Consider the following 15,485-nt stretch of genomic DNA (forward strand, 5'->3'; position numbering starts at 1 on the left):
AAATTGCTAAGCAAAAATAACAGGAAAAAAATACAGTCAGCTCAATTCAATCAAAATTTGTTTCTAACCTGCTGTTTTCTGGGGAGTTGTTCCTGTGTATTAACATTACTGTGTCCTGTGGTGTTTTTCAGAGTTTCAGGAGGGGAGCTGTTTGACCGCATTGTGGAGAAAGGATTTTATACTGAAAAAGATGCAAGCACCCTGATACGGCAAGTCTTGGATGCGGTATACTACCTCCACAGAATGGGCATTGTTCACAGGGATCTGAAGGTATTTTTGCTCATTTATTAAAACAGTCATATGTTATATTATCAAAATCTATTGGAACAAAAATATTTAATTTGGAGGCATTGATAGGATTATCACGGCTTTGCAGGCATCACCCAATATGATAGAGGACCCAGAGCTGCTACCAAAAATGTGTTCCATTCTCTTAATCCTTTAATGATATCTAGCAAAGCTCACACGTGCAGACTGTACCTTGCATTATTTGCTGCTGGAGAAGCTTTAATTACTATAGGGATTGGTAGAATTGGGGGTATAATTCAGAGTAGAAGACTTTAAACTAGTCATTCGGTCCTGAAAGACAAGTTTCTTGGAGACCAGTCTCCACTTTTCTGAACATATTGCAGGTATTAGTAGAAGCATCTCTGTACAAGCATCCCTAAAGACCATAAAGACTTCTTCTAAATGTTCCTAAGAAGACTTAACTGACTTTTCTGGCCTTCCCACCCTCCATTCTGTCCTCCCTTGATTATTTGTGACTGCAGTCCTATGGGCAGTAACAGCTGGTTCTGCAAAAATCAGGGAATGTTGGGTGTTTTCCTCACTTCAGTCTTTCAGAGACAAAAGGTATTAAGTAATGATCTAAGTAAATATCCTGTTTATTTTAATGTTATTTCAACTCAGCATGGGAATGTGTCTTCTGCTAACTCAGCCGTCTCCTGAAAGAATGTGATTTACAGGGAATTGTTGATAAGAGTTCTTTTGGAAACAGATGCTTTGAAAAGTAAATTCAAGTAATTCAGACAATGCTTTGGATAAGGTGATAATAACGTTGCACCTAATAGAATTCCTCAGCTGTAGTTTTTAAACAAGTTAATCTTATTAGCAACACATGCCAGAGTGATACATCAAAATGTGACTCCAAAGAAGGCTTAAAGGGGATTAATGTACAAATTACACGAGAGTGTATATAAAGACACAGTAATGAAAACCTATCTAGTAAGGCTTTCAGGATTTGCAGAATTCAAGAGCCGGATTTTTCAGACATCTTTATTGAGGGCATTTCCAGCCAGCTTAGAATAGGGGTTAAGAGTGGCAGCCTGGAGAACTGGGTTTGATTACTCACTCTTCCACATGCAGCCAGCTGGGTGACCTTGGACTAGTCACAGTTCTCAGAGTTCTCTCTGCCTCACCTCCATCACAGAGTGTCTGTTGTGTGGAGAGGAAAGGGAAGAAGATTATACGCTGCTTTAAGACTCCTTCTGGTAGAGAAAAGTAGCATGTAAAAATCAACTCTTCTTCTTCAGTGCCTGCTTTGCATTTAGACAACTAACATTGTTCTCTGGCATCCCAAGGCTACGCACCAAATGGACTAGCTGGGAAAGGAGCTAGCAGACATAGCCTAATGTATGGAAACAACTTATCAGTGTTTTGACATGTCAGGCCTTAGAAGACAACAAAGAAGAGCTGGTTCTTATATGCTGCTCTTCTCTATCAGAAAGAGTTTCAAAGTTGAAGAAGAAAAGTTGGTTCTTATATGCCACCTTTCTCTACCCAAAGGAGTCTCAAAGTGGTTTACAATTGCCTTCCCTTTCTTCTCCCCACAACAGACACCCTGTGAGGGAGGTGAGGCTGAGAGAGCCTGATATTACTGCTCAGTCAGAACAGCTTTAGTAGTGCTGTGGTAAGCCCAAGGTCACCCAGCTGGCTGCATGTGGAGGAAGAGCAAGGAATCAAACCCGGCTCACCAGATGAGAAGTCGGTGCTCCTAACCACTATACCAAGCTGGCTTCTGGATGTATCCAGAAGCCCACAAACTGCTGCATGGGCCCCCAAGCTTGACTGGAGCTAGAGCATGATTTCCCTGCATGTTTTCCCTTATCCCACACTTCCTCCATGGAATTCAGGGTTGTACATGTGGTTCTCCCCACCTCCATTTTGCCCACAACAACCTTGTCAGGTAGGTTAGGCTGAAAAAGCATGACAAATCCAAGGCTTCCAAACAAGCTTGTAACCTTATCAAGGTGGGGGGAGGGGGGAGCAGAGATTCTTTACTCATCTGCTTTCCCAATTAAACTAGAAACAGGCATAAGCCAGTAACCATTGCCAATTCTCCAGCACTTATAGGATTAATGACAGCAGAGGGGTGTGGAAAACCTCCCTGGCATCTTACATTTTAATCCTTAAACAGACAGCCATTCTTCCCAACTTTACGCTGACCACTGGTACCTTCCAGCCTACCTAGATGGCACAAAGTAGCCTCACCTTCCCCCCAGGTGTGGTCAAATTGCCAATCCCAAACCCATTTGTCCCGATTCCAAAGGACTGAGTCCTCCATAGCCGAGATCCTCCATTCCCATCGGGGCATCTTCAGTGTGAAAATACTTCAGTTTGCTATCTAAAAAAAACATGTTTATTATGTTTTTTATTGTTAATGGTTTTACATTTCAAACTGTTGTTCTAAACCACCCTGAGCCCACTTGCTGAGAGGGGTGATACAGAAATTATTATTAAATTATAAATAAACTAGAATACAAGCCCATTGTACATTAAATACAACGGGCGTTAGCCTTGGGTTGGGCAAAGGGGCAGTCCCGGTGCGTCCGCGACGTGGTGGTGCTATCCCTTTGGCTGGGCCAAGGCCTTCCCCCTGCCCGCCCCCCGCTCGACGCTGGGGCCTTGGCCTGGCCAAAGGGGCAGTCCCCCCCATCTGCAACAAGGCAGGGCTGTCCCTTTGGCCAGGCCGAGGCCCCCCTTCCCACCCCCCGCTTGATTCCGGGATCTCGGTCCGGAGAAAGGGGCAGTCCCGCCACATCTGCGACACGTTGGGGGTGTCCCTGTGGCCGGGCCGAGGCCTCCACCCCCCGCCCGCTTCCCACTTGACACTGGGGCCTCGGGACCTACCTGGTGTGTCAGCAGGCAGTGCGGGAATGGCAGCCATGAGCCAAAGGTGGCCCACGTTGAGGGGTGGGTGGGTTGGGAGGCACTTTGTGGCTTCCAACTGGTCAGTCCTGGGCCAAGGGGCCAATCGACAGCCACGCTGCGTGAGGCTGCTGATTGGTCCCTTGGCCTGGACTGACAAGCGGAGGGGCCTCCCAATTGGACCCTCTGCTTGTCAGTCTGGGCCATCCCAGAGCGGTGTAAAGATAAAAATCCCTCAGGGATCATTTCTTCCCTCCTTGGCTTAATACCCCTGTATCCCAGGAACCCTCATTCCATCCTTCATTAGAGGAGCTGTAACTCTGAAAGCAGAACAGCTCAAGCAGGTCTTGTCTTTGATGCCCTTCTGCCTGCCTCAGTTACTCCAGCTCAGTGGCTCAAGGGTACAAAACCAGGAGCTCAGAAGGCCCCCATGTTAATCTGTGATATGTGAATGGACAAGCTGTTTATTTAAGATGTGAAAATTGTAGAATGGAGACCTAGACAGTAATAATCTGTACTGTACAGCATATTTTTAAACATTTAAATGCTGATTTTGTTGGAGGTACCAATAAATATAAGTTTAATTTTATCAATAATTTATGTTTTTATTCTTGTGGGTGGTTGTGTAGATAGGGCCCCAATGCACTGCTTTACCCAGGGAACTATAATGCTGTTAAGACCGCCCTGGTGTAGCTATTTAATTAAGGTGCCCAGATTTTAACATTGGTCAAGTGGGACACCATTGACCGGGGGGTTAAAAATTTGTTTAAAATTTTGGTCTATATGGAGCAATAAAAATTTTCATAGAACGTATAGAACACAAAAATAGTATTGTAATATATATTTTTAACTTGCAACATAAGTACAATTTGCCAGGTGCCCCCAGATGTCCCTCCAAAAGGGGGACAATCTGGTCACCTTATATTTAATATTTAGTGGGCCAGTGGCCTCGTATTGCATTCCACCCCCATTAGTTGCATAGCTAACTTGCCTGTTCACCCTTTTATCAGAGGCTCTGCCAACTCCACCTTCCTGTCATAACTAATCACAATAGATGGAGCCTAGCAGTAAAACAGCTCTCAAAACTTTTCCTAGAACAGATATGCAAGTTAACTGTTGTGATGATTGAATGGTAGTGATTGAAGGGTGGGAATTTAGGAGAGTAATAGATCAGCTGAGGCCTTTTGTTCTACTCTTTTCAACTCTGCCTTGAAAACTTTAGTAAACCCTTTCTAGCCAGTGTAGTGTTGGTGTAGTGGTTAAAGACCCTGGAGAACTGGGTTTGATTCTCCACTCCTCCACATTCAGCCTGCTAGGTGACCTTGGGCTAGTCACTGTTCTCTTAGGACTGTTCTTCTGGAACTCTCTGTGTCATCCCCCGCCAACTCATATGGTATCTATTATGGGGCGAGGAGGGGAAAGATGTTTGTAAACTGCTTTGGGACTCCTTCAGGTAGTAAAAAGCAGGGTATCCTTTTTTTAAAAAAACAACAGTTTTTCTTCTTCTCTAATACCTAATCTTTAAATTTCAGATTAAATCCTGTAAACCTAGTCTAGATCTAGGTCTAATTGGCTCTGATTGTCACAGTTGCTATTAGCAGAACTGAGAGGATGCAAGATGTATATAGTGGCAGGATAAGCTGCTCTAGCCCTAATCTCCAAACTGAACACTTCCTGGGGCTTTATAAGTGTAGCCCTTCAAGATTACTTTATATTTATTTCTACTTGTAAGGTATTTGTCTCTGTTCAAGTGAATGTTGCAAATGTCTCTGGGTTGAGTATAGAGGCTAAGAATATAGACCTATCTCCAGTGATTGGAATGAAAGAGCATTTGTTTGTTTGTTTAAGTGCTTATGCTCCACCTTTCTTTTGTGACTAGAGGCACTTTATAATTCCACATTTAAATATGCACAAAATACAATAAAACCCCAAGTAACGTCCTCCAAATGCCTGCAATTAATACCTTATTAAAAGCTCTAGCAAGTAAAATGGTATCATGGCACCTCTGAAAAACTTCTAAGGAGAGAATCCCCCTTACCTCCCCGGTTCCATAGGATGGGTGTTCTGATGGGAAAAGCACAGACCTTATCAACAATTTACAAGGTATCCTAATGTGGAGGAACAGATAGCCAGAGGACTGTGGTTGGCCCAAGGGGACATATGGGAAGAGCTGAAGGGCTCTGAAACAAGCTGGCAGCCAGTGTTGCTGTTCTAAAACCGGCAAGATACATCCTCGTCAGCTATCCCCCTGACAGTAATTGGGCTGCTATATTCTGAACAAGTTGCCTTTTCCAGATTGTCTTTAAGGGCAGCTCAACAGTGTAGAGCATATTACACTAGTCCAACCATGAGTCATTTGAAGCCAGCCACTGGAAGTGCTTTTCTGGCTGCAAAACAACACTTCTGCTTGTCCTGTAATGTAACATTGCTGCCTTAAATGGTGGTGCAACACTTACATCAGCTCTCTGTTTGGATCCGGGAATGCAGTAGTCCTGAACAGTCCATATGTTTCTTGTCATTTCTTGGATGCTCCTGGCTAGAATGTACAATGGGTCTATAAAAAGAACATGTTAAATTCTTATAGGAATTTGTACCACTTTCTCAGCAACCTCTTTCCCACTATTGGAAATGCGCTCCCCCCCCCCTCCCCGGTATGGATTTAAATATGTTTAAGGACTGATACAGTACCACTGTAGCTGTCAGGGATGCAGTCTGCTGAACTGAAGGTGCTCAGCACTTTGCCAGAAGAAGGAATGAAGGATAATCTCCAAATCTGCAGCAATGTAGCAATGTATTAAAGTTCCCAGAACTGTGCTGGGTTAGAGATAGGATTCAATGGAAGCTAATAAATGATTCAAACCACATGTTAAAGGTTAGCTGCATCATAACAGACCAGTCTCATCTCAATAAAAGCATCAAAAGCATTAACCCATATCAGTGCCTGAATGTAATCTCCCGGTGTAGCCTGGCTGAAGCATTTGTCATGGCTGTTTTTCCCAGGGGAGACCCATTTGATGTTCTTAACTCTGTGCTGAAAGCCCTACTCCCTCTGAAAGGTCTAATTCACAGCTTGTAAAATGTTCCTATATCCAGCCTGATATTTGGAAGCCCATAGGGCTCAAAGGAACTTTTACCAGTGTCTGGCAGCATCTTACCCAATCGGCAGCTAACCCCAAACTGCTCCAGCTCCATGAGCTGGCCACACCTGCCCATTGCCATCAAGCCTGGCACTTCCTCTGCTGAGCTACAAGGAGAGCAGCAACAGCACATCCCAGGAATCCAGAGAGCCCCCTCTCCTCCTCTACAGCTAAAACTAGGCCACTGTGGCAGCAAGGTTAGGAGAGATAGGCAGGATTACAGTTACCTGAGCAACAGCCCAGTCTACAACATTGGCTGGAGTCTCAGCCAAATGAACTGGGCTTATTGCCCTGGCAGGCAAAGCCTCATATGTTTCTGGAGCCAGGAGAAGTACTTAAATCCCCATCATCCCTGGGCTCAAAAGAGTTCAGGAGGGGAATCATAAAATCATCAACACAGAGAACATAAAACATGGCTGATAAGTAGAAGAAGAAGAGTTGGTTCTTATATGCCGCTTTTCTCTCCCTGAAGGAGTTTCAAAGCAGCTTACAGTCACCTTCCCTTTCCTCTCCCCACAACAGACACCCTGCAAGGTAGGTGAGGTTGAGAGACCCCTGATATCAGTGCTCAGTCAGAACAGCTTTATCAGCACCGTGGTGAGCCCAAGGTCACTCAGCTGGCTGCATATGGGGGAATGCAGAATCGAACCCTGCTTACCAGATTAGAAATCCGCACTCCCAACCACTTTGTAACATTGTTAAAATAGCCAGATTGGAAAGTGCTTAACAAGTTAAAATTATTGTTCATCCTCAGGTAACATTACATCAGTTGCAGTCTCAAAACTCCCACTAGTTGAAAGTGTCAGACATCCTTCAGAGGTTCTTCTGTGTCTCCCTATCTTCTGATAGAGGTTTCAAATCTCTGAAATAATTTTCCTTGCAAAGTCTGCCTTGTGCCTTCATGTTGACATCCAGGAATAAGACTAATTTTTGTTGTTGTCTGGTGTTTTTTGTTTGGTTGGTTGTTTTTAATTAATGCAGGTTAACTTGCTAGTTTCTCTTGGTTTGCTCTTCCAAGATTTTGTTTGTTGTATTAAATAGATTCTTTCACTGTAATTTCTGTTGTATTAGCACTATTGGATTTGACTACTTGAAAACCACAAACAATTGGGAGGATCAGCGTAATAATTTTAGATCATAAATAATGACTATGTATTAAACTGTGTATCTGGCCAAGAGAGACCTTATATATCAAGAGATGAAATGGCAGTTGAAACAGCAGTGTGGTACAGGTTCTGGTTTTGTTTATAACCCAATATACATGTATATGCACCAGAGTCTGTTTGTTTTTCATTAATGTCTCTGCAGCCTGAAAATTTGTTGTACTACAGCCAGGATGAAGAATCTAAAATCATGATTAGTGATTTTGGCCTGTCAAAAATGGAGGGCAAAGGTGATGTCATGTCCACAGCGTGTGGTACCCCAGGATATGTTGGTAAGTCTTTGTTTCATAACTATGCAGGAATGTTCCATATGAATCTGATAGCAATATAATTGTTATTTCTGCTTCTGGTTTGGGCCTGGCTGATTTGTGAGCTACTGACCAAAAATGGCCATGTATCAAGAACTCTCTTTTTCCACTTGCTTGGGACTGCAAAAAATGTAAGGTATGTCTGCATATTGGTGGGGGAATCAAGGCACTTAGTAGGCTGAATACCAACAATAGTTGTACAAACCTGTATTAAGTACATTTCTGCTGTTACAATGAAGGGCAGGATACTGGATATTTAGGCTTTCCTGAAAATCATTACAATTTTTTTTCTGAACTTCCAGTCCCATATCAGACAGGGACTGAAAAATACAACTTCAGTAAATGGCAAAAACTAAGAAATAAATCCAAATAACTCCTTATTCTGGCAAATGATTTCTTGAAATCTTAAGCCTATGTCTTCATTGACAGATGCACAATAAAATAAGATTCTAGTAGCACATTTAAGACCAACCTATATTCCCTGTAATGTGAGGAGTTCATAGTCTGACGAAGAGTGCTTGCACTCGAAAGCTCACGCCCTGAATAAATCTTTGTTGGTCTTAAAGGTGCTACTGGACTCTGATTTTATTGTGCTACTTCAGACCAACACGGCTACCCACTTGAATCTGTCTTCATTGACAGTAAGAGTCTCTGGCAAAAAACGGGAATAGTATTTTTTGGAGCTATATAGTCTGATGCTGAGCCAGATCTGGAATTTGAAGTGAATTATTATTCTGTTGCTAACTTTGTAATGATTTTTGAAGGTTTGTAGCCCTTTTAAAGTATTTCTAAATATAGAATCATAGAGTTGGAAGGGGCCTTATGGGCTGTCTGGACCAATTCTTCCATTTGTAACTAAAAATACTGTTGACAAAGGCAAGCAGATAGAAATGTAATTTTTTAAAATGAAAGCTGAGAATTCAGAGATCCTGCTACACCTGTTGTCAAAACAGTATAATAATATATTTTTGCAGATTTTTTTTTAAATTGCAAAATATTGTGGTTTAGAGGTACGCTTCCAGAGGATTGGAACTAGGGATGGGCACACATTGGTTCATGAGCCAAAATTCATCACAGATTTAGCTGCTTCATACCCCCCTGGATATTTCTTGGATCTTTTGTCCAGTTAAGTTCTGGGATATGGGCCATTTAACCTAGCAGCTGAGCAAGGTGAGCCTTTTAAACCATTTAAGCCATTTAAACCATCCATTTCATTCCTCCTTTTCAAAGGGGGGGGAGTGAAACAGATCACTGAAATGACTACCATTTCAGCCTAACAACAGATAGGCATATCCTCCCCACTGTTAGGCTGAAATGGCTGCAAGCTGACTTGTCAAACTGTTAGGCTGAAGCAGTCTGTGTTGCTTCCTCCTGGTTTGAAGCAGGGGGAGTGAAACAGAGTGTTTAAATGGCTGACAACTATTTAAACCTAACAGCTGATGGGCAGACCTTTCAAACTATTTGTTTGTTTGTTTGTTTGTTTCTTTATTTAATCATATTTCCCAATTCATAATGTATCATCCATTAGCAAGCCAAGCCAAGATAGTTTCTTGTCTATTTCTTGCAACCAGCAGGAATAGAATTTATCTTGATTAAGCTCATAGAGTAGCCTACCACTCCTTGTGGAAAAAATGATTTTAGCCTATGTTTAAATGCATGTTCTTGCTTTGATAGAGCCTCCCCTCAATTCTAGTCTATTCCCTCAGTTCTAGCCCCAGCTACATATCTTGGGGGTCCTACCATATGTCACAAGAAATTGTAAAGAGGGTGATCTAGGGTCTCATTGACTCAAAAGATCTATTTTGAGACTCTGTAATGTAGTTACATGAGCCTCTTGTGGCGCAGAGTGATAAGGCAGCCATCTGAAAGCTTTGCCCATGAGGCTGGGAGTTCAATCCCAGCAGCCGGCTCAAGGTTGACTCAGCCTTCCATCCTTCCGAGGTCGGTAAAATGAATACCCAGCTTGCTGGCGAGTAAACGGTAATGACTGGGGAAGACACTGGCAAACCACCCCGTATTGAGTCTGCCATGAAAACTCTAGAGGGCGTCACCCCAAGGGTCAGACATGACTCAGTGCTTGCACAGGGGATACCTTTACCTTTTTAATGTAGTTACATAACAATTTTCATATTAAGCATGTACAAACCCCCTGGGATATAGAAAAGAAAAAGTATTTGATTGATGTCACAGACAGTTTACTCGTATCTGTAACATAAATAAAGCCAGACATGGGTGGTGGAAGGAGTTGGGACTCATTGCCTACCTGATTGGCTGTCTGTCCAACAAATGACCAATAAGGTAGACTGTCCCACCCCTGGCTGCATCCATGTGGAAGAAGTGCCAGCCTGCTCTACTGGGCTGATGGCGACAGGTAAGCCAGCCAGCCAGCACATGTTTAAGGGGACCTGGGACCACAGTCAGGGGGGAGGGCAGCTGCCTAGCCAGCAACTGGGGCCTGGGAGGGAGGGGGCAGCCATGGCCTCACCACCATGAGGGGGGCAGGAGCCAGCAAGTGGGAGCTGGGAGGGAAGGGGAGCGAGTCCTGGTCTTGGCACGATGGGGGGCCCGAGTGCCATGGGGAGGCAGGGAGGAGGGCCTGGAAGGGAGGGAGATGCTGCACTGCAAGACTTCACTCCTGCCTGCCTGTCCACCTGCATGTGGATGGCAGCCAGCTGGCAGGCAGCAGTTGGGAGGGGGGAAACGAGTCCCAGTCTTGGCGTCATGGGAGGCAAAAATGCCCAACAGTGCTCCCCCCTCAGCCCCAAGCAGCCCCATGTGACCTTGAAAGAGCAGAGACAGGGCAGGGCAGGAGGTGGGGATGCTCTGCTGGTGCTTCTCCCCAGCCCCAAGCAGCCCTGCGCTGGCCTTGAAAGGCCTCAGTGGAGCCGGCCCACATGTGTGGGGGAGCTACAGCCCATTGTATTATTTTGCAATGAGCTTTTCTGCTAGTTTATTATAAATTTAAAATGGGATTGATAGTTATGATGCAGATCAAGAACTATGCCAAGTATGAGATTTTGGGGATTTTTTCTAACTGAGCATCATCAATTCTCCAGACCATACAGCTAACTTTCTTGGCTTTAGAGAAGACAATAACCTTTGATTCTGAAAGTTTTGTCTTAAATTCTCCTGATGCACAGTATTTGGAAAAAATAGGTTAGGAGTCTTTTCAGTCCAATTTCAGCATGAGACAAAAGGATAGCATCATCTTCATAGAGTAGAGCCTTTGAGAATATATACAGAAAATGGAACTCTACTGAAAAGAGCAGTTGCAAGGTCATTAAACTACAAATTTAAAAATGAAGGTGCTAAGAGACAATCTTGCTTCGTTCTTCTGCCAAGGCAAAAATGCTCTGTAAGTTTTCACTTTTCTGCACAGCAGACTTGAGCCACACAAGAGGTGTAGAGTTTTTTTTATTAGTCAGAGCAACCTTTTATCAAACTGAAGTACATTCCAGTTTTCCCCACAGTCCACTCATAGGGATGGTGTCAAAAGCTCTCTTAAGGTTTATAAATTCGACATGCAGTTTACCTCTGGATGGGGAAGTGTATGTTTCAGCTAAGTGGGTTAAGATCAAGCAATGATCTTGGGATGTAAAGCCCTTCCTGAAACCAATTTGTTCCCATCCAAGAATTTTTTTAGAGGTTATTAGGAGTCAGTCAGGCTCCAGCAATACCAAAGACTCCTTCAAGGAGGAAGAGAGCATAGTTAAACCAGAGGTGGCAGAAACCAATAGACTGGGAGAAGAGATGCAGGAGAGCCAAGATTTACAACCAACAACTTGCACAGTATCATCCCCACCCCTCAGTTCTGAGCCAGCTAATGAAGACCAGCTGTCCACTCTCAACTCCCCGGGTTCACCTGTACTAACAGAAAAGTGGAAGCTTCAGTTGAGAGCAGAACTCCAGATTAAAAGGAAAAGCACTCACCTCATGGCTTGGTGGCAGCTCTCTGCTGAAAATGATTCTGAGTTGTCACAAGGTTGAAGCCACGTAGGTGGCTTGTTACTACATAGCAGCTTGAGGGACTCTGGATAAATATGGAATCAAATATAATTAGATGCTGACATTCCTTTGCCTTCAAACTCTGACCTTCTGGACCAGACAAACATTTTGACTGATCTCTGGACTCCTGACCTACAAATTTAGAATGACTGTGCTTTCTGACTCTGTTTATTTGTTGGCCTGATAAGGTTGTTGCAGCTCAGCTCTGGCATCTGGCCAGCAATTACATTATCCATTCTTCTAATTTGAGATTATAAGTATGAAGTATACAACTTTCCCACTGATGAGAGGAAGCTGTTGGGTGGTAGTTTGCTGGATCTGACTTGAAATTTTTCTTAAAGATTTCAACAATAATAGAGTGTTTCCAAATTCAGGGAATCTTCCCAGTGTGATTGGTCTCAGAAAATAATTGTGGCCCATTGCGCTGGATTAAATTTAATTTTTAGGCCCTCAGTTCAGTCTTCAAGCTTTCCCTGTACATAAGAACTTGGTCATTGATATAATTTCCACCTCAGTGATAGAAGAAGAGTTGATTCTTATATGCTGCTTTTCCCTACCCAAAGGAGGCTCAAAGCAGCTTGCAGTCGCCTTCTCTTTCCTCTCCCCACAACAGACACCCTGTGAGGTGGGTGAGGCTGAGAGAGCGCTGTTATCAGTGCTCGGTCAGAACAGTTTTATCAGTGCTGTGGCGAGCCCAAGGTCACCCAGCTGGTTGCATGTGGGGGAGTGAGAATCGAACCTGGCATGCCAGATTAGAAGACCACACTCCTAACCACTGCACCAAACTGGCTGATAGGGGAAATCAGTAGGGGTCAAATTGCATGATATGGAATTTCAGAAGATAATGTTTTCTTGAAGAATACTACTCATTCAAGGGTAGACACGGAGCAGAAAGGGTGTTCTTCTAGAGGTTAGTGACCCCAAAAGGCTGAAATCATTATTAATTGCAGAGATCCAAAGGCCCCATGCCCCATATGTTCCTCCCTTTTTTCTTATTTAATGTTTCCCTATATTGGCATTTAAGATCCAGCAATTCCCTTATAACTCCCAGGGTGTAGTTCTTTTTAAATTCAAGATATTTGTGTGTAAAGATATCTTTAAGAATTTGTACTCATCATAAAACCAGCTACCAGGTCTTTTAGTTTATTGAATGCTCAGGTGTGGCTTGATATATAGGGGTTTAAAGATATTAAAGATATTACAGAGAAGGAATAGAATCGCTCTTATTGCTCAATAGAAGTTTTATTCTCCCTATCCTGAAATTCTTGGTTGCTGCCTCTTCAATAGGAAAAGACCAGCAAATCCAGCATATAAATGCCTGCTTGTCATAACAAATAGTTATGATATATGTGGCTAACTACAAGGACACAGAAGCTAAGAGAGATTGGGAGATGGTCTCCCCTAGTATTCCACACTGACTTTCTCATCTAGATGAAAATAATTTGCTGCAGAAATGAAATAATCAAACTAGTCCTGTAGTAACTAAAAAAGGTAAATTCATCTTTTTCATCAGTTCTTTTTTGTCCATTTAAGATGAGTAACTCTCTTTGCATGAAAAAATCAAACAGTATAAGGCCTGCAGCGTTAATTGTCTTCTCTATTGAAGGTCTGTTATACAGATTGGGAAAAATAGTTTCTTCTGGCTTTCAGACACTCCTCATCTTGACTGATTTTGGTAAATCAAGTTATAGGTCTCTGAAAGGAAGAACCAATAAGAGGTCCATTACCTGTCGATTTTTCATTTGAGGGATATTGCTATTAAGTAAAAATGAATCAGTTGTATCAGAAACAACCCAGATCAGATCACATAAGACCACCATTTCCAATCCTAGATATTAACCTGCCTCTTGGTCTACCCATTTTGGGCCTCCTTAGAGAATATATCCTGGGAAAGTTACAAAATTACTTAGCCAAATCCCTTGTAATAAAATAACATCAAAAGGAAATAAAAGGAAATTAACTCCTGGGGAGAGATATTTAGTCTCCCAGGCAACCACATTTCAACATACTATTTTCAACTTGTTACAATGGTGTTACTATTGGTATTTTTGATTGGGGCAGCTGATTAGACAACATGGCTTGTTTAGAGAGTATCTGAATTTTGGATTCAAGAGGAATTGGAATTGAAGTAACAAACGATAGAGCATTAGAAGATCATTTCTTTACAAGGAAGGGAATAATCCCTCCCATGGCTTTTCAAAGAGGGGGTTAGTTGTATTCCTTCATTGGACTTTAATCCAATGACTTTAATCAGCTCTCTTGATAATCAGTTTACTCTTCAAGAGGTAAATCCTTAAAATGTAGGAATTTCAGAAATTTCCCACAATATTAATCCTTTTATTTTACACCTCCAAAATACCATGTTTAATTTTGTCAAATTGGGAGTGATAATGTAGCAGTTTCCCCTTCTACCTTTTCCTTAAGATTTCCCTCAAAAGTATTTAAATTATACAAAAATGATAATAACAGACCCCTAATAATCAGGAGGCAAGACTCCAAAGCTTGGGAGATTCCACTAATCCATCAACTCGACAAGAGGTCAGAAAAGTGCTTGAACTGCAAAGGTTGAGGGAAAATCTAAATTGTACTCCAACACTTGAAGGGAAATGTGGATGCTATAAATGAGCAAATTTAGAAGAGATGCTAAGTGCTCCTTTATAAGTCATGTATTGCTCCAGTTGATAGTTCCTTCCTATATAATGGTAACTATCCATTCTGGAACAGAGGAGGATTTTTTTGTAATATGAGCTTTTTCACTGATTTCATTTAAAGTTATCTGTAATAAGAAAGGTTTGTGATGCCATCAGATTCAAGATTCAGTACTGAGTCCCCTTTTGGGAGTATCTCTGACTACTGGGACATGTTTCTTCAAATCATCTAAATTTGCAGCTGTCTCTTTGGTTGAAGAATCATTCAAGAGTTTGTGAGCACCATCCACATTTGTGTTGTTTGATAAAAGGAAATGGTCTGTGTCTGATTGTAAAGCTTCAAAACTGTTATCAGGATTATGGTACACAGAGAATCTTTTGTCTGTCTTTGCTTAGGAGAGTCCACCTAACATCCAAACCCCAGTAGGGGAGAGAAGTTCACATTCAGGAGAGATAAATGAATATGGTCTACTAGTCTGCTTTAGCAAGTTCCATGCCTCTCTGTGTAACTGCCAACAGCTGACAGAGGAGGGGCTGTGTAACTGAGCATTTATCTAGCATTCTGATCCCATACAGCAGAATGGGAGCTTTGTTACGAGCAGCCAACAGTGCCTTTTAAGCTTTGGAGGGCTCTTGTTGGTGTATTCCAAGGCTGGAGAATCAGAGGACTACACACAAACGTTTTCTAAGCAGTTTAATTGAGTGAAGATAGAGTGTCTGAAAATATATCCATTTACAAACAACCACATACAGCACCAAAATTTGTGAAATGTTTGTACTGGACGCCCTTCCATGAAAATTCTTTGTGAACCATGAACCAGCCAAAATTCACAATGAATCTTACTACATGAGCCAGTTTGTGCCCATCCCTAGTCTCAACCTAAAGTCTTCCATTTGGCAGATTGTACCATGGCACCATGTGGATATTATAGTGATATGTCTGAACTAGAACTTTTCAGGTTCCCAAGTTTTTATGGCAGGAAATAAATAGCCTTCTGTCAGTCACTGATATGGTTTGTTTTTGTATGTAGTCCTCTGATCTGTAAAATGTTGATTATGGAAATGATTCATGGTTTA

At 42.4% G+C, this 15,485-nt stretch overlaps 1 protein-coding gene and 1 long non-coding RNA gene across 9 annotated transcripts in view; one reads left to right on the forward strand and one right to left on the reverse strand.

The window, feature by feature from the left end:
- The window catches only part of CAMK1D (calcium/calmodulin dependent protein kinase ID), a 202,755-nt gene that overhangs the window by 149,471 nt on the left and 37,799 nt on the right, over positions 1-15,485 (forward strand). For all 5 annotated transcript variants that reach the window (XR_013231072.1, XM_077337953.1, XM_077337954.1 and 2 more), the window contains exons 4-5: positions 132-270; positions 7,593-7,719. Coding sequence is in view for 4 of the 5 variants with exons in the window: in XM_077337953.1 (XP_077194068.1) it covers positions 132-270; positions 7,593-7,719 (266 nt within the window). In the remaining variant the exon portion in view is untranslated. The remainder of the gene's footprint in view (positions 1-131; positions 271-7,592; positions 7,720-15,485) is intronic.
- LOC143837755 (uncharacterized) overlaps positions 1-15,485 on the reverse strand; it is a 33,711-nt gene that overhangs the window by 13,879 nt on the left and 4,347 nt on the right. For 2 of the 4 annotated variants that reach the window (XR_013231073.1, XR_013231074.1), the window contains exons 4-5: positions 11,686-11,785; positions 5,604-5,701 (exon numbers count right to left, since the gene is read on the reverse strand). This is a non-coding gene — a long non-coding RNA (uncharacterized LOC143837755). Of the gene's footprint in view, positions 1-1,351; positions 1,435-1,704; positions 2,624-5,603; positions 5,702-11,685; positions 11,786-15,485 lie in introns of those variants that run through there. The other 2 variants (XR_013231076.1, XR_013231075.1) reach the window with 2 other exon arrangements.

This window comes from Paroedura picta, chromosome 5, assembly GCF_049243985.1.
Source record: "Paroedura picta isolate Pp20150507F chromosome 5, Ppicta_v3.0, whole genome shotgun sequence".
NCBI classification, from domain to species: domain Eukaryota; kingdom Metazoa; phylum Chordata; class Lepidosauria; order Squamata; family Gekkonidae; genus Paroedura; species Paroedura picta.